The following is a 23,734-nucleotide window of genomic DNA, read 5'->3' as shown; positions in this document are numbered from 1 at the left end:
ACAGAAGGGAAAAAGTGATCCAGAAAACTGCTTAGCAACACTCAATCTACTCTTAACCTGCCATGTGGCAACATGGAAACTTCTCCCTGTCTACAGCTCCTGGCCCTACTTTAATGATCTCTGAAGGGCTGATATTTGTTTTCTGATCAAAGTTTCCTAGACCCCAGATCTCTGGCTCTTTTGCTTCCTTGAATTCTCTTTCTCCTTTTCAGCTGCCTAAATGTATTTTCCTGCCTCTAACTCAACAATCTTCACTTACATAGGTAGTCAAGCACCATAAGGATTTCTGTGTTACTGTCCATAGACAAGACCTCAGGCTTTGTGTACTCCACTGAAATAGGACCTAGGGTTTTGTTTAATCTTTTTTTTATATGTGAATTTTGCTTACATTATATTAACTGTTCTGATACTGAATACAGATTGAGGAAATATATAAAATACAAATTGTTCGACTTTTTATTAAAATTAGCTTTGATACAACAAGGTTGATAAAATCTGGACTAGACCACTAAAGCAATCTGCATGTGCCCACTAAGGACTTCATTTATTGATGCTACCTTGATCACTAATTAACCATAATTAAGTTGAAAATATTGTACCTGATTAGGTGTTTTCTTAGGGAACTATAGGTTTATGTTATCTAGTTAACTATGGTAATAAGGGAGTTAAAAGCTCTGTTTCCATCTAGAATCTGAATCTTTATAAAATGGGCAAACAGGCCGGGCGCGGTGGCTCAAGCCTGTAATCCCAGCACTTTGGGAGGCTGAGACAGGTGGATCACGAGGTCAGGAGATCGAGACCATCCTAGCTAACACCGTGAAACCCCGTCTCTACTAAAAAAAATACAAAAAAATTAGCTGGGCGAGGTAGCGGGCGCCTGTAGTCCCAGCTACTCGGGAGGCTGAGGCAGGAGAATGGCGGGAACCCGGGAGGCGGAGCTTCCAGTGAGCCGAGATCGCGCCACTGCACTCCAGCCCGGGCAACAGAGCAAGACTCCGTCTCAAAAAAAAAAAAAAAAGGGCAAACAAAGTTTACAGACAAGTTTGCCATAAATTAAACTAACATGGCTATGTTGTAAGAATTTTAGAAGTTTCAGTTAAATGTGTAAGGGAATGAGGGGGGCTAGAAATTTTTAAAATCTTTCAGTATTAGCATGGTAGATCAGACACAAGTATCCTTGGGAGAAACTTGATCAGCAACTAATTAACTACGTCCCACTCCAAAATAATATTTTGACTCATTTTTCTCTAAGAAACTTAATTTGAATTATTTGCTATCTACCTAATAATTTTAATTTTAACTTAGATGGTCTTTATTAAAAGTAAATTGAACGCTTCTATTTTGTACATCAATAGAAATAAGAACTAAGAATTTATTAGCTTCAATGATGCTAAATCCCCAAATATCTCCAAACTAATAATTGAGGACACTACTTAAATGTGTCTTCAAGCGGAACCCTACCTTTAGTCCCACAAGTTTTGTTGATATCTCCAAAACAGAATCTCCTAAAAATATTGGTAATATACTTCGGGAGGCCAAGGAGGGTGGATCACCTGAGATCAGGAGTTCGAGACAAGCCTGGCCAACATGGTGAAACCATGTCTCTACTAAAAATACAAAAATCGGCTGGGTGTGGTGGCAGGCACCTGTAATCCTAGCTACTTGGCAGGCTGAGGCAGGAGAATTGCTTGAATCCAGGAGGCGGAGGTTGCAGTGAGCCGAGATCACGCCACCGCACTCAAGCCTGGGTGACAAAGCAAGACTCTGTCCCAAAAACAAACAAATCATAATACTATGGCAGTGGTACATAAGCAAGCTTAAACAATATATAAAAATTATTCTCCTTTCTGAGAATGTTTTTCTCTTTTGATTGTTTTCTCTTAAACTTGAGAGTATGAATTTTAAATACACATAAGCTTCTGTACTGTGGTTCTGCAACCATATAAAAAATAATTTTCAGGGAAGAGTTTCACAATTATAATCAAGAAACAATGAGAACCCTCAAAAGATCTTTCTCTTTTATTTCTGATTCTCAGGAAACCACTACTCTTCCAATAAATATTATTTGGGACACAAAGTAATCATCAACTAAAATCTATAGCTGCATTAAAAAAAATAAACAGGTTGCGGGGGCAGGGGAGGCTAACCTAACAGTAAAAAACAGCAAGCAGGAAAACACCATAGTGATATTATGTCTCTTCCTTTACAATGTCAAATACTTAGTTAGCATATCTTTTTATGCTTTTGCAAAACCTTTCATAATTATCCTTCAAACGTTTTAAAGAAAATTTACTGTTTGAAAAACATGAAGCTAAAAAAGAGAATGGTCACAAACATCTCTTACTGATGCTTTTTGTCTTTCATGAGTGATAATATAAATTTCCAGATTGGTGAGCATAAAGCTGTGTCTGCACACTATCCATCTGAAATCCCACTGATTTTACTAACTCCCTACCCCTGCCCCTCAAAAAGATCATTATGTAGACTTCACCAAAGATACAGGGACACTCTATTATAAATTGGTTTAATTAACATATCCTGTAACTTACACAAAAAAATCTTTATTTCAACTGAGAATTAGTCATTAAAAAAACAATAAATTAATAAAACAGGATTATGAACACTGTAGTAAGTCAAAAGCAAATTTTCGCGCAGGTTAGGTAATGCTTAAAAAACTAAACGTAGGTCGTGCGCGGTGGCTCACACCTGTAATCCCAGCACTTTGGGAGGCTGAGGCGGGCAGATCACAAGGTCAGGAGATTGAGACCATTCCGGCTAACACCGTGAAACCCCGTCTCTACTAAAAATACAAAAAATTAGCTGGGCCTGGTGGCACGCGCCTGTAGTCCCAGCTATGCGGGAGGCTGAGGCAGGAGAATCACTTGAACCTAGGAGGCAGAGGTTGCAGTGAGCCAAGATCGTGCCACTGCACTACAGCCTAGGTGACAGAACGAGACTCCATCTCTCAAAAAAAAAACAAAAAAAAGCTAAATGTAGGAAGATTTTACAGGGCACAAATTTCAAGAAAGTTATGACTTTATAAAATTGAGATAAAATTTATGTTACATACTTACCACTAATGTTGAGTTCAAAATAAATGAATTGAAAAACAATCTACAGTATTTCCTAATTTCATATTTTACACTGTTTAAAATATTTTAAAACTTACCCAAATGAAGTAATGTAAACTGGGCTGCCAGTTCCTTTGCATCTTCTAACGTAGTACAGAGTTTGTCTGGCATGAAGTAACTCTGGGATCCATTTGCAATAGCAGGAATAACTATCTTATAGACCAAGAGTACTTTCCCATCTTGACTTGTTGTTGAATATAAATAATATTCTGGTGGTGCCCAATTATTTTTGTTGCAGTAATAATCCAAATGCATTACTGCAGAATTAAAATGATTGGATTTTAAAGAATACATACTAATCGGAGTAAGCTTTGTTCCAGGATAAAAAGGGTAAGTGCATCTTTCAACTTCAGGCGGACTTGGGCTATGTTGACCATTGAGACGAGCAGGAAGAGTTGGCAGCTTGCCTAGAGTTTTTGGGTGGCTCTCTTCTTTGTTAGCAAACACAATCAGATTTTCAGAATTTGGACTAATCTGACCATTAAGATGCTGTCTCCAAGTGTTTTCTTTATTTACTGGTTTAGCTAGTGTTACCTCAATACTTGCTCCATCAATGCATTTTCCATTCATAACAGACATGGCTGCCACTGCATCTTCTCGGTTGAAAAAGTGAACAAAAGCATAATCTCTAAGTTTCTTTACTCGTTCAACTGCACCAGGCTTAAATTTATTGAATTCTGCTTTAATTGTTTCCTCTGTAGTTGAGATCATTAAATTTCTTACATAAAGAACTTTAACTCTCTGCATGGTTTCCTCATCCACTTCTTTCTCTGGGTCAGCCCAATCTACCTGAATGGTGTGGCCCCATAGTTGGAATGTTCCTGTAAAAAAAAATAATAATTTGAAGAGAATTAAAATAAAGAATAAAAGTTAAAGATGTTCAGTAAAACTGTTTCCCCAGAGAAGCAGAAACTCAACCACACGTCAATAAATTTGGTTAAGCATTTGTTTCCTATTCACACAAAAATTTTTACTAAAGTAAACAACTAAAACTTACTATGTAATTTAAGAGTCAATAGAACAAATATACTTCAAAGATAGACTTTATCAGAAGAATTAAGTGTTGCCCTTTGGATTTTTATTAAACAATTAATAGCTCAAAGTGTATACATCCAGCAAAAATATCATAAATAGGACTCATTTTACAGGAACGATTTCTTGTCTTTTAGAATTATGTGATTTATTTTACTTCATTACTCAAACAATTCTTTACTCCTCTTTAAGTGGCATTATTTATTTCGATAATATTGATCCGTGATGTACTATCATTTCTCCATATTTGTAAAAAGGTTAATACTGAAAAACAACCTTTAAAAGAATCAGTTTACCTGGAATTAGTTTCCTCCTTGCCATAGCAGCAGCTCTGTGAGATTCATATTCCACAAATGCAAAACCACGATTTTTGGTCTTATCAGTTGCACTTGGATAAACAATGACATCTACAACTCCTTCTGTAACTTTCTTCATTTCATCTAAAATTTCTTCTTTCTTCTTTTCCTTGGGAATAGCTCCAATAAATAACCTACAATTATCCAAGCTTACACACACACCAATAAACTTCCCTGGTCGAATTTCATAATTATTAAGAATTCTGATGGCTAACTGGGCTTCTTCTTTTGTAGTGTACATCACAAAAGCATAACCTCGATTTTCACCACTAAATTCCATCATAAGTCGAAATTCATATATCTTCCCAGCTCTTTCAAATACAGGAACTAACTCATCTTCATACATATCACGAGGTATTTTTCCTACAAAAACTTCACAGCCTCTAGGTGGAGGTGGACCTTCCCAACCTGAACAACAAAAATGAATAGGAATAGACACATAAATTCGAATCAGATATTTCTACTCACTATTCAATGATATATTCATTCAACAAATTTGCTGTGCTATGTGCCACTCACAATTCTAGGTATTGGTGATACAACAGTGGACAAAATAAAGCCCCTTCCCTTATGAAGCTAATATTCAATACAGAAGGGAGATAACAAGTGAGTGATAAGTGCTATGAAGAAAATCAAGGGAGTGGTCAGGCAAATCTCTGGGTACATGAGATTTAAGCACAGACCTGAATAGAATGAGGGAGTGAGCCATGAGGATTATCTGGGAAAAGGGCATTCGGAAAGAAGAAAAAGCAAGTGCTTTACATGTCAGAGCAACATAGATTATGGAAGCCTGTACAGTTAACATGTACTTGAGAAAGGAAGAAAGTGGTAAGTGCTGCAGCCATTGAGGTAACCAGAAGACAGATTTTTATTTTAAGTGTGATAAACTGAAGGGTTTTGAGCAAAGGAATTGTACTGGCTATTGGTAGAAAAGTCAAACATTCTATTTACCCGTTTTCATTTGGTTTTCTAGTTTAAACACCACTTGCCTACTAAGTGCTGTTTCAAATTCCTCCCCAGATGATCTCCTCTTTAACACCTAGAGTAGCACCCTTTTCCCTACTTTCCCAATCCTGACTTCTCTCTCAACCTAGCCCAGCTTCTTTCTCAACTGCTTCTTAGATGAAGAGCAGGGCTGAAAAAATTTAAGGGTAAGACATGAATAACATTTATAATCTAACTCTTTCTCCTCAACAGTAAAAACAAGTGTCTTAAAGCAGTTACAAGGAGAGAGCTATTTTTTGGAATACTTGTGGGGATACACATCGAATCTACATGACGAGGTTAAAGATTAAATTTAAAAGACTGTTAACAAATCCACACCTGGAGGAGGACCACCAAATTTCCTTTGTCCATTTTCCTGAACCATGTTGTAACCAGTCTTTTCCATCAAAGCAAGTAATGCTGCTTCATTCTGAGTACCAGTTCGAACTTTACTGCATCCATTTGTTCCATCTATATTTTCTTCATTCATGGTTGCAGTTCCTAAAATAAAGTTTAATAACACTGGTTAAGTTTACAACAGAATACCAAGAATCTATATGGCATTTCTTTGGGTTGCAGCAAAACAAAGACAGTTGTGGCTGGCATGTTTGATTAGCCTTCACTGTCCTCTGAGGTTCTGCCCCAAAGCTCTTCCCTACAGTGGAAACTTGGAAACTTCTTTCGATGTCACTGACCAATTATGCATATGCAGTATCTTTAGAACGCCTAAGCTATAAGAAAGGGATACAAACAGTGAAAAAGAGAAAGGAACAAAGAATGGAAAAACAAAATTATACGGCATATCTTCTGTCACAACTTTACCTGAGAGTCTCCTAAAGAACAGGAAGAACAGGAAGTCCCCTCAAGTTGGCTTTATGAAAATGGAATATTCAGAAACTATAAACTCTCATTGCTAAATTAGGTAGCCTTTAAGTCCTTCCTAGTTTTAAAATATCTGAATTTTTGCTCTAGAGTAGTGATTCTTGGTGACATATCCTTTCCACTCCCACCTTCATGACAGACTCCACTGTAGAGACACTAATACTCTCTTCTGAGTGATAATGAATATAGCTACAAAAACAACCTATAATACACACTACAAACATACAGTCTTTTTACAGTCTTTAAAGCTGTTTCCAAGCTATTTTTATATTATATCCAATGTATTAATCCCGGGGGGAAAAAAAAAGGCAAGAAAGTAGCTCATGCACTCACAGAGTTTAGTACTTCCCTAAAACTTCTCTAAGCCCAATTTTCTTTCCTAAGCTAAGACTCTCATTTATCAAATTGCCCAATGAACCTAAGTGTTGAAAATGAGATATTCATAAAGCACCTCAAATTCAACATATGAAAAACTGAGTATAATTTTATCTTTCAAACCTGTTCCTTTCTGTTTTACCTCATTTCAATGATTCATCCATTCAACCAATAAATGGCACCCCAACAAACATTATTTCCTCTCTTCCAAACTCTCACAACCAGAAATCTGGGTATTATCCAGAGTCCTTTGATGCACAGCTCATCAGTCACTAAGACTTGAAGACTTTATCAAATATTTATTTCATTTTTTGAGACAAAAGTCTCACTTTGTCACCCAGGCTAGAGTGCAGTGGTGTGAAGGTGGCTCCTGCAGCCTTGGCCTCCTGGTCTCAAGTGATTCTCCCACCTCAGTCCACCAAGTAGCTGGGACTACAGGCACAACATGCCCAGCTAAATTTGTATTTATTGTTGTGTGTAGAGACTGGGTTTCACCACGTTGCCCAGGCTGGTCTCAAACTACTGAGCTCAACCAATCCACCCACCTAGGCCTCCCAAAGTGTTGAGGTTATAAGTGTGAGCCACTGCACCCGGCCCTAAATATTTCTTGAAATCAGTCTATTCCTGTTCATCCCTACAGCCTGTTCTCAATTATTTCTTTCTTCAATTAGTGCTAGGTTCCTAAATGTTGTTCCAACTTTTAATTTTGTTGCCGTCAAACAAAATCTCCATAATGCTGTCAGGGTGATATAAAATATGTATCTGCTTAATTTAAACTTCTATTTCAAATCAAAAATAAGGAAGAAAATGACTAAATTATTAATTTTTTAACTCAGGGAGATCATTCTAAAAAATAAGTTTAAAAGCTTCAAAGGTACCTGAGAGTTTGAGGCTGCAGTGAGCCGTGATTACACACCACTGCACTCTGGTCTGGGCAACAGGGCAAGATCCTGTCTGAAATAAACAAATCCCCCAAAAAAATACATTAATAGATTTTTTTTTACTACATAAAAATACTTTAGAAGGCAAAAAAGAAAAGTTCACAAAAACTAAGTCAAAAAAATTACACATAAAAAATGATCTGCAACACATCATAAAGAGCTAATTTCCTAAAATAAAAAGACTGGCATGGTGTTATAAAGTGCAGACTCGGGTTAAAGACTGGCTAAAAACTCTGAACCCTGGTTCTTCGTTTACTAAGCTCTGACTTTGGACAGATTATTTAGCCTCTCAATGCCTATGTCTACCTGTCTATAATAAGTAGATAATATTAGTTTCTACCTCAGGGTAGAAGGATTCAGGGAATTCAAAATAAAGGGTTTAAAATAGGTCTTAGGATATAAGCATTATACATGTATTTCCTATTATTATTACCTAATAAAACAGTAAGAAAAACAAACTGCACAGCAGAGCCTGCAAATTCAAAATTTATTCATTTGTTCAACAAATATTTATTAAGCACCAACTATATTCTATGTACTATACCTTACATCTGGGATATTATTAGTAAATAAAAGGCCAAAGTTTCTCCCTTGCATAGCTTACACTCTAATGGGGAAAAAAATAGCAGACGATAAAAAAAATAAGCAAATAATAAGAGGTAAGAATACTTAGGGAAAAAAGGAACAGTAATAGGGCACATGGGTCAGTGGAAGGCTGACAAGGGAAGAGAACATGCAAATTTAAACAAGAAAGCTAGTGCAGACTTCACCAAAAAGGTAACGTTCCAGCAAAGAATTAAGGAGCCTACCCATTCAGCTATCTGGGAAGAACATCCCATACAAATGGAGAAACCAAGACAAAGCCTTTATATAAAGGTGTACTTGGCATTTACAAGGTATACCTTGTAAGTTAGGTAACTTCTTATAAACTTCAGCTTTTACTATGAGTTAAATGAGGGGCTACTATAGATTTTGAACATACGAGTAATAGGTTCTTTCATTGTAAAAGGATCATCTGGCTGTTACAAGGGGAAGTCAGTAGAAGGGCAAAGGTGGAAGCAGCGAGACCACTTAGATGATTACTACTAAAATCCAGGCAAGAGATGATGGTGGCATGGGCCAGAGAGGTTGAGGTGGAAAGGATAAGTGGTCTGACTTGAGATATATTTTTAAGTACATCCAATAGAATTTTCTGACATACTGTGAGATAAACAGGCAAGTAAAGGATGATACCACAGTTCTGGCCTAAGCAACAAGGAGATGAAGACTAAGTAGAACTGGTTTTAGGGCTAAGATCAGAGTTCAGTTTTAGGTATTTTAAATTTGAGTATCAATCAATCACTCAAATGCTTTTATAAGACTCTGGCAATAAATGTTAAGAGATCAAGAAATGAGGCCATAAGAAATGGAATGGACCGTGCTCCTAGAAAGTACAATGCAACATCTGAAAAGGGCAGTGGCTACTAAACTCCAGCAAACTAATACAAGAGAATCCAGCTTGCCTCCAGTTATACCAAATTTTCCAATTTTTCAAAATCTCTCAATATTTAAAAACTGAAAATTAATTTAATTGTAAAACAGTAACAAAAGTGCACAGACCAAACAAAACACCTGCAGGCTTCCTATGGTTCAAACTCTGGGCTGCATGAGGGCAAAGACCACTTCAGCCTTGAACACTTTCTCTAGTACTCTAGTACCCACCATAGCCTTGGCACACAGAACGTACTCAATAATTATCCACTGGGAAGTCCACCAGAAGGGAAAACTTAAGACTTCATACACTGCTAGTGCGTATGCATTACTGAAATTATCCTTTTAGAGGGAAATTTGGTAACAGTTATCAAAATCTAAAATGCACATATACTTCATAATTACTAAAAATTTAACCTACAGATATAACTGCAAGAGTATACAAAGACATAAGCGTAAGAATGTTCACTGAAACACTGTATATAGAAATAACAGTCTAGAAAATATCTAGCTGTTCTTCAGTAGAGGATGCATCAAAAATCAGGATACGACTACACAAGGAACGTTATGCAGCTGTTAAAGAATATCATAGATTTGCGTGTACTGATACGGAAAAATATTCAAGAAGTATGTGAGAAAGAGCAAGTAGGAAAATACATTTACTTTCATATCAACTGTCTATGTGTTGTTTTAAAGATACACATGTACACATTCATAGATGGCTGTGTAGGAATATAAAAATGTTGAAACAGGCCAGGCGCGGTGGCTCACGCCTGTAATCCCAGCATTTTGGGAGGCCGAGGCGTGCAGATCACAAGGTCAGGAGATCGAGACCACCCTGGCTAACACGGTGAAACCTCGTCTCTACTAAAAAATACAAAAAATTAGCTGGGCGTGGTGGCAGGCGCCTGTAGTCCCAGCTACTCCGGAGGCTGAGGCAGGAGAATGTCATGAACCTGGGAGGCAGAGCTTGCAGTAAGCCAAGATTGCACCACTGCACTCCAGCCTGGGCGACAAAGCCAGACTCCGTCTCAAAAAAAAAAAAAAAAAATGAAACAATTTACAAGGAACTTTACTGGTAGTTATCATTGGTGAGTAGGCATAAGGAGTCAAGTAACCTTTACTTCTCATTTTTCTGTGATTATCAAGAGCATATGCTACTTAGTTAAAATTAAAAGGCCCTTTCAGGGGTTTTCCAGTTCGTTAAAAATAAAATCTAAATTCTTTAGAAAGCCATAAGGATCTCTTAATCATCTCTCCCTCCAGCTTCATTTCTTATGATATGCCAACAACAATGCTGACCTATCTGCAAATTCTCAAATATGCCAGGTGCTCATATGTTCCTTTACATAAATTGTTCCTATAGTCCTTCTGTAATTTCTTGGCCTTTCCTACCCCTAATATTCTCCAGGAAAGCCCTCCCTGACCTTCCCTCTCAACTCTAAATCGAGTATTCCCTTATATATACTTATATCCTTATATCACAGAATCCATTTCAGATGCTATGACTGTCAATTCCCTCTACCTCCCTCCTGCTACCAGACATTGAGAAGGGTCTAGCCTTTCATTTCTGAATCCCAAGCACCATGCAGACTTCCTGGCATATGATGAATGTTCATTCAATGAATGAGACAGAGAAGGAGAGACATCATGATTTAACTAAAAATAATGCAACTGTGTGGGAGACGACCTGAATTACAGTTGTTGGTCAGGAGACCTTCACTTTCCTAATCTATGAAATTCCATTTTATTTCTACATTTAATGATTTGGCATATTAAATACCACATATAATGACAGGCACTTTATATACATTATCTCATTTATTCTTTTAGTAATCCTGTATGTATTTTTCTTTTCCATTTTAAAAATACACAAATCGAGACCAAGAGAGAGTCATACTGCTATTAAATTGATAAGGTAAACATGGTATTCAAATTAGAAATCTGTTTGCCCAAATGCTGGGCTCCTAACCCCTACTTGTATTACCGTAATTTTAGATATTTAAAATTCACATCTCTGAAAAGCTATGTGATTTACTTGAGGTCATAAAACTTACAAATAGCAATGCAAGTACCTGAATCCAGATATTTTTCATAATTTTTTTAGATTATAACATCAAATCAATTATTCATACCTTCTTTGAAAAACTATTGCATGCTTTTTAAAACAACCCAAACACTGTATTAACTTAGATGGAAAAGTTCAGCAATAAAACTTTTTGGAAAACCATTAATAAAAATAATTTCAGATTTATTAAGAGATATTAAAAATCATCTAATTCAACCATCCACCTGATATGTGTATCCTCTTTATAATATTGCCACAAAGAAGATATTCATCTTATTTTTGATTCTTACAAAGAACTCATCCTCTAGAGCAACTAAACTTTGAATAACTATTTAAGAAAGTTATTTCTTATAATGTATCATAATCTCTTTCCTGGTAACTTTCACATATCAATCCTGATTTTCACCTTCTGGCCACAGAGAACCTGCTTCTTTCACATAATGGCATTCAAAAGATGATTCAATTCCAAGTACCTGGGACTACAGTCATGCACCACCACACCCAGCTAATTTTTTATAGAGATGGTGTTTCAACATGTTGTCCAGGCTGGTCTCGAACTCTTGGGCTCAAGTGATCCACCACCTTGGCCTCCCAAAGTGCTGGAATTACAGGCGTGAGTCACGGCACCTGACCTCATTATCAGCTATTTTAACCAGACACTTCCTAAACTGGCATCCCTTAAAACATTGTTCCAGAGGTGATTAACAGGTCTCCAAAATATGTTCCATGTCTAAACATATCTGAGAAATCACTACACATCCCTCTTAAAAGGATCATAATGATCATCTGTGTATTTAAGGCCAAGAAAAGTTTCAGTTAAAAAGAACTTTTCAGCTTTAATTCAAGTGTTTTGGCATGATACCCTAATTGTCCTTGGCCTATCTATTACGTTTCTTTTTTTTTTTTTTTTTTTTTGAGACGGAGTCTCGCTCGGTCGCCCAGACTGGAGTGCAGTGGCCGGATCTCAGCTCACTGCAAGCTCTGCCTCCCAGGTTTACGCCATTCTCCTGCCTCAGCCTCCCGAGTAGCTGGGACTACAGGCACCCGCCACCTCGCCCGGCTAGTTTTTTGTATTTTTAGTAGAGACGGAGTTTCACCGTGTTAGCCAGCATGGTCTCGATCTCCTGACCTCGTGATCCACCTGTCTCGGCCTCCCAAAGTGCTGGGATTACAGGCTTGACCCACCGCGCCCGGCCTATCTATTTTCTACAGAACCACAAGAAAATGCTACTTAACTGTTTCTTATATGACATAGTTTATGTTCTCTCATTATCCTATCTCTTCTTCCTTCAAAAGTGTGGTTGGCCAAAATCGAAAACTCCAGCAGTACAGAGAAACAGCACAATGGTGTTCTACACAGCTGCATGCTATTGTCAGCTAAAATTCAGCATGCTGTCAACAAAAACCTCAAATCTGCCCTGCCCTATATCAAGTAACCAGATTTTAGAATCAACTTAATCTCATTTTATTAGATTCAACCTGCCAGTTCTTCCTACCTCCCGTCTGATCTTTTTAGTCACTTGTCCCATCAATGAAATGGCTAACTTCTCCCCCTTTTCCATGATAAAACTTTTCATGTTAGCAAACATTAAGAGCAACCTGTCCAAATATAAATAGAAAACTTCTTAAAACTTCCCTAGTCTGACCAGTAACAGAATTCTGCATTGTCTTAGTCAACATTGTGTCATAATTGTAATATCATACAATATCTACCCATGAATACAATCTGGGCCCTAAGAGTTCATTTTAACATATATTTACATTTGAAAAACGGGTATATGTGATATTCTGAAGAAACTCATTTTGCTTTTTTTTTTTTAAATTTATTTCCCTGAGGGGAATGCACTGTTCTGGAGGTACTGCAATATCAAGTTGATGAGTGGAGTGGATGCAGCAAGCCTCTCCTTGCTCGAAAAATCCATTTAAGATTTGTCCTCAGCACAACATACCAGAATCTCTGGGACACATTTAAAGCAGTATGTTGAGGGAAATTTATAGCACTAAATGCCCACAAGAGAAAGCAGGAAAGATCAAAATTGACTAGCCAACACTGCAATTAAAAGAGCTAGAGAAGAGCAACCACATTCAAAAGCTAGCAGAAGGCAAGAAATAACTAAGATCAGAGCAGAACTGAAGGAGACAGAGACACAAAAAAACCCTTCAAAAATTCAATGAATCCAAGAACTGGTTTTTTGAAAAGATCAACAAAGTTGACATACCGCTAGCAAGACTAATAAAAAAGAAAAGAGAGAAGAATCAAATAGATGCAACAAAAAATGATAAAGGGGATATCACCACCAATCCCACAGAAATACAAACTACCATCAGAGAATACTATAAACACCTCTATGCAAAAAAAACTAGAAAATCTAGAAGAAATGGAAAATTCCTGGACACATACACCCTCCCAAGACTAAACCAGGAAGAAGCTGAATCCCTGCATAGACCAATAACAGGCTCTGAAATCGAGGCAATAATTAATAGCCTACCAATCAAAAAAAGTCCAGGGCCAGACAGATTCACAGCCGAATTCTACAAGAAGTACAAAGAGGAGCTGGTATCATTCCTTCTGAAACTATTCCCATCAACAGAAAAAGAGGGAATCCTCCCTAACTCATTTTATGAGGCCAGCATTATCCTGATACCAAAGCCTGGCAGAGACACAACAACAACAAAAAAGAATTTTAGACCAGTATGTCTGACGAACATCAATGCAAAAATCCTCAATAAAATACTGGCAAATCGAATCCAGTAGCACATCAAAAAGCTTATCCACCATGATCAAGTTGGCTTCATCCCTAGGATGCAAGGCTGGTTCAACATACGCAAATCAATAAACGTAATCCAGGATACAAACAGAACCAAAGACAAAAACCACATGATTATCTCAATAGATGCAGAAAAGGCCTTTGACAAAATTCAAGAGCCCTTCATGCTAAAAACTCTCAATAAACTAGGTATTGATGGGACGTATCTCAAAGTAATAAGAGCTATTTATAAGAAACCCACAGCGAATATCATACTGAATGGGCAAAAACTGGAAGCCTTCCCTTTGAAAACTGGCACAAGACAGGGATGCCCTCTCTCACCACTCCTATTCAACATAGTGTTGGAAGTTCTGGCCAGGGCAATCAGGCAGGAGAAAGAAAGAAAGGGTATTCAATTAGGAAAAGAGGAAGTCAAATTGTCCCCGTTTGCAGACCACATGATTGTATATTTAGAAAACCCCATCATCTCAGCCCCAAATCTCCTTAAGTTGATATGCAACTTCAGCAAAGTCTCAGGATACAAAATCAATGTGCAAAAATCACAAGCATTCTTATACACCAATAACAGGGAGTCAAATCATGAGTGAATTCTCATTCACAATTGCTTCAAAGAGAATAAAATACCTAGGAATCCAACTTACAAGGGATGTGAAGGACCTCTTCAACAAGAACTACAAACCACTGCTCAATGAAATAAAAGAGGACACAAACAAATGGAAGAACATTCCATGCTCATGGATAGGAAGAATCAATAGCATGAAAACGGCCATACTGCCCAAGGTAATTTATAGATTCAACCACTGTGGAAGACAGTGTGGCGATTCCTCAAGGACCTAGAACTAGAAATACCATTTGACCCAGCCATCCCATCACTGGGTATATACCCAAAGGATTATAAATCATGCTGCTATAAGGACACATGCACACGTTTGTTTATTGTGGCACTATTCAGAATAGCAAAGACTTGGAACCAACCCAAATGTCCATCAATGATAGACTGGATTAAGAAAATGTGGCAGCCATACGTAGAAAGCTGAAACTGGATCCCTTCCTTACACCTTATACAATAATTAATTCAAGATGGATTAAAGACTTAAATGTTAGACCTAAAACCAGAAAAATCCTAGAAGAAAACCTAGGCAATACCATTCAGGACATAGGCATGGGCAAGGACTTCATGACTAAAATACCAAAAGCAATGGGAACACAAGCCGAAATTGACAAATGGGATCTAATTAAACTAAAGAGCTTCTGCACAGCAAAAGAAACCACCATCAGAGTGAACAGGCAACCTGCAGAATGGGAGAAAATTTTTGCAATCTACCCCTCTGACAAAGGGCTAACATCCAGAATCTCCAAAGAACTTAAACAAATTTACAAGAAAAAACCAAACAACCCCATCAAAAAGTGGGCAAAGGATATGAACAGACATTTCTCAAAAGAAGACATTTATGCAGCCAACAGACACATGAAAAAATGCTCATCATCACTGGCCATCAGAGAAATGCAAATCAAAACCACAATGAGATACCATCTCACACCAGTTAGAATGGCAATCATTAAAAAGTCAGAAAACAACAGGTGCTGGAGAGGATTTGGAGAAACAGGAACACTTTTACACTGCTGGTGGGATCATAAACTAAACTGGTTCAACCACTGTGGAAGACAGTGTGGCGATTCCTCAAGGATCTAGAACTAGCAATACCATTTGACTCAGCCATCCCATTACTGGGTATATACCCAAAGGATTATAAATCATGCTGCTATAAAGACACATGCACACGTATGTTTATAGCAGCACTATTCACAATAGCAAAGACTTGGAACCAACCCAAATGTCGATCAACGATAGACAGGATTAAGAAAATGTGGCACATATACACCATGGAATATTATGCAGCCATAAAAAAGGATGAGTTCATGTCCTTTGCAGGGACATGGATGAAGCTGGAAACCATCATTCTGAGCAAACTATCACAAAGACAGAAAACCAAACACCACATGTTCTCACTCATAGTTGGAATTGAACAATGAGAACACTTGGACACAGGGTAGGGAACATCACACACCGGGGCCTCTCGTGGGGTGGGGGGAGGGCAGAGGGATAGCATTAGGAGATATACCTAATGTACATGACCAGTTAATGGGTGCAGCACACCAACATGGCACATGTATACATATGTAATAAACCTGCATGTTGTGTACATGTACCCTAGAAGTATAATAATAATAAAAAAGAAAATATGGCACATATCCACCATGGAATACTATGCAGCCATAAAAAAGGATGAGTTCATGTCTTTTGTAGGCAACAGATGAAGCTAGAAACCATCATTCTGAGCAAACTATCACGAGGACAGAAAACCAAACACTGCATGTTCTCACTCACAGGTGGAAATTGAACAATGAGAACCTCTGGACACAGGGTGGGGAACATCACACACTGGGGCCTGTCTTGGGGTGGGGGGAGCAGGGAGGGATAGCATTAGGAGATATACCTAATGTACATGAGGAGTTAATGGGTGCAGCACACCAAAATGGCACATGTATACATATGTAACAAACCTGCACATTGTGCACATGTACCCTAGAACTGAAAGTGTAATAAAAAAACAAAAAGATTTGTCCTCAGAAGACATATCAGATATTAAACTGGTAATAACACATACTATACTTGATCTTGGCCAAAAGGCCAAGAAGCGATAGAAACTCACTTATTAAAAAATAATAAATATTAAAAAATAATAAAGCTGTATTATAAAGTTCTATCTCTGGAGAAGGAAAAAATGCTATTCAGCTTTCCTCCTTTCTTGTTCCTTTCAATATGATAAGTACTATCTCATTTATCTTTATATTGTTTTTAGGTTCTCATAATTTACCAACCTCACACATTTATTGTTTTGTTTTTGTTTTTGTCTTCCAAGAAGGAGTCTCGCTCTGTCACCCAGGTTGGAGTACAGTGACTCTCCTTCCTCAGCCTCCCAAGTAGCTGGGACTACAGGCACGCACCACCATGCCTGGCTAATTTCTGTATTTTTAGTAGAGATGGGGTTTCACTATGTTGGCCAGGCTTGAACTCCTGACCTCGTAATCCACCCACCTTGGCCTCCCAAAGTGCTGGGATTAAAGGTGTGAGTCATCGTGCCCGGCCTACTGTTTTTTTTTTTTAAGTGAAGATTTAAGATGAATATCCTCACACATTTATTAAATGGCAGAAATATAAAGTAGAAAATAATTTTTATCAAGGGAAAAGTCTTATGTCTGTATTATCAGCTGTGTATCTTACACTACACTTCATGGAAGATTTATGTGACACCAAATGCAACAAATAAAACAATGTACTATTAATAGATTCAGATAAAAGAAATGTTACTTTTTGTAATCAGAACCATCAAAAAGATAAAGACTGGCCAGGTACGGTAACCCATGCCTGCAATCCCAGCACTTTGGGAGGCTGAGGTGAGCAGATTGCCTGACGGCAAGAGTTTAAGACCAGTCTGGCCAACGTGGTGAAACCCGTCTCTATTAAAAACAAAAAATTTAGCCAGGTGTGGTGGCATGTGCCTGTAATCCCAGCTACTCGGGAGGCTGAGGCAGGGAATTCCTTGAACCAAGGAGGTGGAGACTGCAGTGAGCTGAGATCGTGCCACCGCACTCCAGTCTGGGGGACAGAACGAGACTCCATCAAAAAAAAAAAAAAGATAAGGACTGACTGAGCAACCAACTTTCAGTCTTTTGTCTTTTAAAAAATCCAATGTTTTCTGTCACTATTCCTTTAAAAGTAAGAGCATTTTAAATGATATAACTACCTTTCTCAATTTAACACTATTTCACTCTAGGTTTTGCCATATACCATTACTGAAGATTTTGTAGTAAGAAAATATTAGAACTGCAAGTGGACCTTAGATGACCTCCAATACTGTAGACAAGAAAACCAAAAGCAAATATGAAGAGTCCTGCTTAAAGTCACAAAATTAGTAATCGAAAAGACCAAGGGCCCAAAACCATGGAGCCTCAGAAATTCGTAACTCTGAACTCTCTTCCATAATTTAGTTTAGAGAGTCTTCAATGGCCTCGACATCCCACAGGACATCATACTGGCCCACTACACTAAAGATCATGTTGACACAATGTGAATAGGGAATTGTGAGATTTTTTAAACAGGCTACAGGAAAAACAGCGAGAGAAAAAACAAGACTCTACTTAAAAGGCTGTTGCAAAAGTAATCGCTGTTTTTGCCATTACTTTTAATGGCAAAAGCAGCGATTACTTTTGCACCAGCCTTAATATGGTTCTTTACATATGCTACTTACTGGTTATAGAAGCAATATATGCTCCCATTTTATCCAAAATGTAGAATTTAACTTAATAAACAAGACTTTTTTTTTTTTTTTTTTTTTTTTTAACTACAATTCATGGCTAGCTCCAAATGGCTGATTTCTGCAATCCAACCCATCCCTACAATTACCTTACAGGCCTATTTTGGGGGTTAATTCATGTCTCTAAAGTTATATTTTTAAAGAGATTATCTAGGTTCTTATGTTGAAATAACAGGCCAATCTATACACATTAAAGGCTCCTTATACTAGAGAATGACTAGAAACATATGCTAGACTTTGTACATCTCAAGAAATCTCAATCAAAATATTATAAAAGCTTGAAATTACAGAAGTAAAAGACACACTCAAGAGTCACCAATCCTATACTCTTTAGAATAAAAAAGTGTTATCTCAAAGCCTCCAAAACAAACATATGCATGTGTATAATTCACAAGTTCAAAATTACCTAACTTTATCGTATTAATTTAACAAAAGTATATTTCTGAAAGAGGCAAAATTCAAGAATAGCCAGAGAAATACAATCAAATCTAAAACAAGCATACAATACATTCATTCTAAAATACTCCAGAATCAATCTGAGAGTTACCTAAATATCCAACAAAGCACATCTGTCCTATACATTAGAGCAAAACTGACATATCAATTGAGGCTTCCAGACTCAATTTGTCCTCTGCCACTTTCAGGTGTGGAGTCGCACTCCAAAGCATTCTAAAAAACTTGTTTCCTTTCCCTGTTGACCCAAGTAATCCAAGTAAGGAGGGATCCTGAGTAGGAGAATGACAAAAATGGTTTTGCAGACAAAGTGGGAATGAGAAATTAAAAGTTGTGCCATATTTAACTCCAGCTTTCAGATATGTATTTTTTTCCCTAAACTGTGGACTTTCAAAGATTCCTCTCTAGCTCACTTTCAAAAGAAAAAAAATAGAAGAAAGGAAAAAAAACCTCTCTAAGGTATGAAGCAAAATGCCAAGACAGGATAGCAAATCATAAGTTATCAATCCGAATCAAGCCTTTGTCTTTAAGTGCTCACTATATCTCCTTTAATTTTAACCTTCTTAATAATTATCAAAAATACGCATTTTCAAATTTGTACTGCCTTTCAAAAATAGAAAGAATATTAATAAAAAAATGACAAGCACAATTTAGGAAAATATTAATGAAAATTATTTAAAGGAACTGTGTCAGTGTATTAAAACTACAATTGAAACTTCATCTTCCAAGTTACTGTAAAAATTCAGAAAGCTGTGAAAGTGAACATTATATAATCTTACTGTTGGTTTTAAAAACTCAATGTAATAATGAAAAAAAAAAAAAGAAGATCAAAATGTGCCTTTATAGAGGCACATTAAATCTTTATGACATTCCTTGAATTACATGGTACTAAACTCCTCATTTGTTTGTTCAGTTGTCATTGAGTATAGTACATGGAAACCACGGTTGCCAGGTCAATGGAGGTTTTCCGTTTGTTTTTAAGCAGCAATTCGTTTTACTGACAGACTGCACTACAGCCAACATGGTTGGAAAATGAGAAGAGTTCATCAAAATTGTGTGGATACGGAAGTCTAAAGTTATTTTGAAATAAATGTAGATGGATCAGTTGAATTCCATCTTAAGTTGTTTTTATTAAAGAATGAGAGTACATTTTATTGCTAGAAGTTAAATATATAATGGATAAGTTTTAATATTAAGTTTAAATTTGGAATGACTTAAAACTTGAGCTACTTTAAAAAACTGTAACTAATACTTTTAAAAAATATTGCTTTGAACACGAAGGTGTATATGCTCTTTGAATTCAGGATAAAGATCTACATATTCTTGTCCAAATTAAGTGCACCATTCTTCACACAAGGTCTTTCATAATCTGTTATTTTAAATCTGTTACCAATCTGAACACAGAGATCATATTTTCTTGCCTCATCAACCTTCGGGTAGTAAAATGAGAAATGATATTCGGCATTAATATGCAAATCTGGGCAATTTTTACAGCAATTACTTGATTTGTATTCACAAACTCTACTTAAACTGACATGTCTTCCTTCTAACAATAAAATAACACCATTAAACCTGAGGCTTAATTTCAGTCCATAAACTGGCTTTGCTCTCGTTATCAATAATTCTTATTTCATGATATATCCAGTAATGCACGTTTTAAGTGTTGATATGTATATTTGGCAATAATATTCAAGTCCATTACTCCAATCTAAGTGAAAATTAGCAATCAAAGCAGTGCCTTAAGCAGAAAGCATTAATATTTAGTGACTGCAGCACTAACAGTCATCTTTGTCTATAAAGATGCAAACAAATTTTATTAACAATGCAAACAGATGCAGACAGATGCAAACAAAGTAGAATGTTTTAAATGTGTGCCCTGAAAACAAATCTATCATTAGACCCCCATAAGGAGATCCAAACGGAAGTCTGTCAAACTGTATATACATTATGGTGATTCTTGCAATGAAAATATCTTCCCATTATTTAAATAAGCAAAATTCTACCGACAATTGAACATGACCTTTATATGTTATTCTCCTTATACATGCAACATATCCTGCTTCCTGGTTATAACGCCATTCTCAAACACAAAATCAGGCCAATTTTAGAGGCCAAGACTTAGAAAAAAACTCCCACGCCTGTAATCCCAGCACTTTGGGATCTCGAGGCGGGTGGATCATGAGGTCCAGAGAGCGAGACCATCCTGGCCAACATAGTCTCTACTAAGAATACAAAAATTAGCTGGGCGTGGTGGCGCGCGCCTGTAGTCCCAGCTACTGCCGGAGGCTGAGGCAGGAGAATCACTTGAACCCGGGAGGCGAAGGTTGCAGTGAGCCGAGATCCTACCACTGCTCTCCCGCCTGGGCGACAGAGCGAGACTCTGTCTCAAAAAAAAAACAAAACAAAACAAAGAAATCTAAAAAACTCCTTACGATATTTCCTCTTTGGTATCTGCCTATATTAGGATTACCATATAACGTAAAGGTTACGGGAAATTTATCAAGAATGTAAAGACAGTTAAAGCTTAAAGAACTTAAATATTACCTAAGCTAAATTTACACAGGAGAAAATTGGTGCCCATATAAATCAAGGAGCTTCGCAACGTCTCAGAATATTAACGCCAGGATTATTAAATCCCGCGCCTTCTGACTCCGGGTTCTGCGATTTTTCCAGTAGCTCAAAAGAAACATTTTTAAATTAGTGGTTTAAAAACTACCAGATGTCAGGAAACAAAGGTGGTGCCACGACGCGTACTGCCGTCCGTATGTCGGGAGACTGGCGAGCTATCTTCCCTGAACACCCGCGGCCTTCCACTGCCCACAGCCCAGCACACAGGAGGTACTCGGGGAAGAGACAGAAAAGAGACAACGGCAGAGGAAAGTTCGAGGCTAAGCCCCGTCTAGAAAGCCATGAAAACGACGAGGAACCTGCTAAAGCTCACCCAACCTGAATTCAATTCTGAAACGAGACTGCTTAATCTCACCCAGCCGTCGGGACGCCCCAGACGGCGTCCCAAAGCCTCCAGGGGACGCGCGGGCCCAACAGCTAGGCGGCGGCCCGGGCCTGCAGCGGTCGTTGGTCGTCGGCTGGAGCGTGTCAGGAGAACACGGAAGGCAGCATAGGTGGGAAGCGGCCGGAAGGCAGCGGGGGAGAGCGGAAATAAGGCGGAGAGCGCACTGCGCCGCGGGGCGGAAGAAGCCGCCAGACGCGCCAAAGAGACTGGCCGCTGGGCCCTCACCATGCAGCGCCTGGGGGACTGCGAGGGCGCCTTCCGGCAGGATGCTGCCGGGGCGGGAGGCAGCGTCTCGGACACTTGCTCTCCCACTGCTCGACGGGGCTGGGGAAGGTCGCGGGGTGAAGCCCGCAGCCACCGCCTCCAGCCCCCACTGTGTATTTGCCCTGAGAATGAGCCGGGCACTGTCTCCAGCCGTTAGCAGTGGTTTGGTAGTGACCCCGTTTCCCCTTTCCCCTCCTCACCCCTTGGGGTCTCCAAATGTTGGTCCTAAATCTCGGGGACCAACGACCAAAAACTGCCGCCACCGTTTAGGGGACCAGTCGGTCAGAGCGGGGGGTCGCCGCAGGGGGAGGGGGGCCCACCAGGAGCGCTCGCGCTAGTCCTCGTGTCTCCACTCGTTTCCCAGCGCGCACCGCGCGCAGTGGCCTAAGCAGCCCCACGAGGAGTGGTGCCTCGGCCAATCAGGAATTAGCTTCGGGGCGGGGCGAGGAGGGGAGAGTGGGGGTAAAGTTTAAATGAGGCTCTTGGGCTAGTAGAAGTGCTTGGAGTGACAGGCAGTTCGAGCAATTGGAGTGAAGAGAGCGGTTTTTAGGGTGTGGGTGGGCACGGAATAATAAATGAAGGTCCTGCTTGCATTGTTTAGGTGTTTGAAGACAAGGGCTATAATGTGAAATTCCGTAGTTAAGAGAAAACATACATGCATCGTAATGGTTCTTTTTCTTGTTTGATGTAGTTTTCTTGTCTTAAACTGCTAGTTTGACGCAAAACAACCACGTATATCCGGTAGACCTTTGAAATTAGGGGCTGGGGGGAGGTGGGTTATAAAGCTAAAAGATGGATTTGCAAATAGGACTAAAAGTATAAAGTATAAGTGATTTAAATGACTAAGAAAATGGGTTAAATTAGGAGACCTAGCAATAGGCCTGATGCTGCCACTAATCAGCTTGCAGACATATTTGGCAGAGGCAAACTGCCGAACTGGGTTCTATGCTCCTGTAAAACCAACTTTCACAGATAGGGTTGTTTGGCATTCTGTATGCATAACTTCAATTTTGCTTCCTTTGAAGACAGCTCGAGATTGAATGCAGACAAGGAAAGAAAAAACCACCTTCAGGAACCAACTGTTTATAGATAATATTAGATTCATGGAATATTAGACAATAAAGAACCTAGCTCATGTAGATTCGCTAACAAGGAACTTGTTGCGCAGAATAATCACCGAGTAACACAGGTCTCCTTATTCCCAACCTCAAGGTTATTTCTTCCACATTAACTACTAATGTATTTTCTCCATATGTTCAAGGAACTAATGAATGTCTACCGATTTAAATTTTGTTGACAAAGTTTATTTTTAATTTTTAAATATACTACAACAGCGAGGAATTAGCAGGGACTTTGGAGCCAGACAGACCCTGTTTAAAGTGGGGATTGTGAGGATAAAATAATAAATGATATTAACAAATATTGAGCACTTTTAGATGCCAGAAACAATCCTAAGGGCTTTTCGTATTTTCATTTAATTCTCACAATAACTTTGGTAAAGTTACTAGCCCTACTTTGCAGATGGGGAAACAGATGCAGAAACTGTAAGTAGTTTGGACAAAGTCGTATAGCAAGTAAGTGGCTCCAGTTTGAAACCTACAGACATAATTACTATACT

The 23,734-nt window shown here is 38.4% G+C and overlaps 1 protein-coding gene and 1 non-coding gene across 3 annotated transcripts in view; both read right to left on the bottom strand.

Annotated features, from left to right (window-relative positions):
* Nucleotides 1-21,974, bottom strand: part of RBM46 (RNA binding motif protein 46) — a 48,777-nt gene extending 26,803 nt beyond the window's left edge. For both annotated transcript variants that reach the window (XM_065545632.2, XM_074040664.1), the window contains exons 1-4: nt 21,823-21,974; nt 5,843-6,004; nt 4,460-4,927; nt 3,170-3,952 (exon numbers count right to left, since the gene is read on the bottom strand). In XM_065545632.2, coding sequence (XP_065401704.1) covers nt 3,170-3,952; nt 4,460-4,927; nt 5,843-5,993 — 1,402 coding nt within the window. In that variant the 5' untranslated portion in view covers nt 5,994-6,004; nt 21,823-21,974. The remainder of the gene's footprint in view (nt 1-3,169; nt 3,953-4,459; nt 4,928-5,842; nt 6,005-21,822) is intronic.
* LOC123573831 (U2 spliceosomal RNA) lies at nt 16,525-16,711 on the bottom strand. Its single transcript, XR_006698559.1, has one exon. It is a non-coding gene; the product is annotated as a U2 spliceosomal RNA (small nuclear RNA).
* Nucleotides 21,975-23,734: the final 1,760 nt, after the last annotated feature.

The sequence above is a fragment of the Macaca fascicularis genome, chromosome 5 (genome assembly GCF_037993035.2).
Source record: "Macaca fascicularis isolate 582-1 chromosome 5, T2T-MFA8v1.1".
In the NCBI taxonomy this organism is placed as follows: Eukaryota; Metazoa; Chordata; class Mammalia; order Primates; family Cercopithecidae; genus Macaca; species Macaca fascicularis.
Note: the sequence above shows the minus strand (reverse complement) of the source record. Positions and strands in the feature narration are given on the sequence as shown.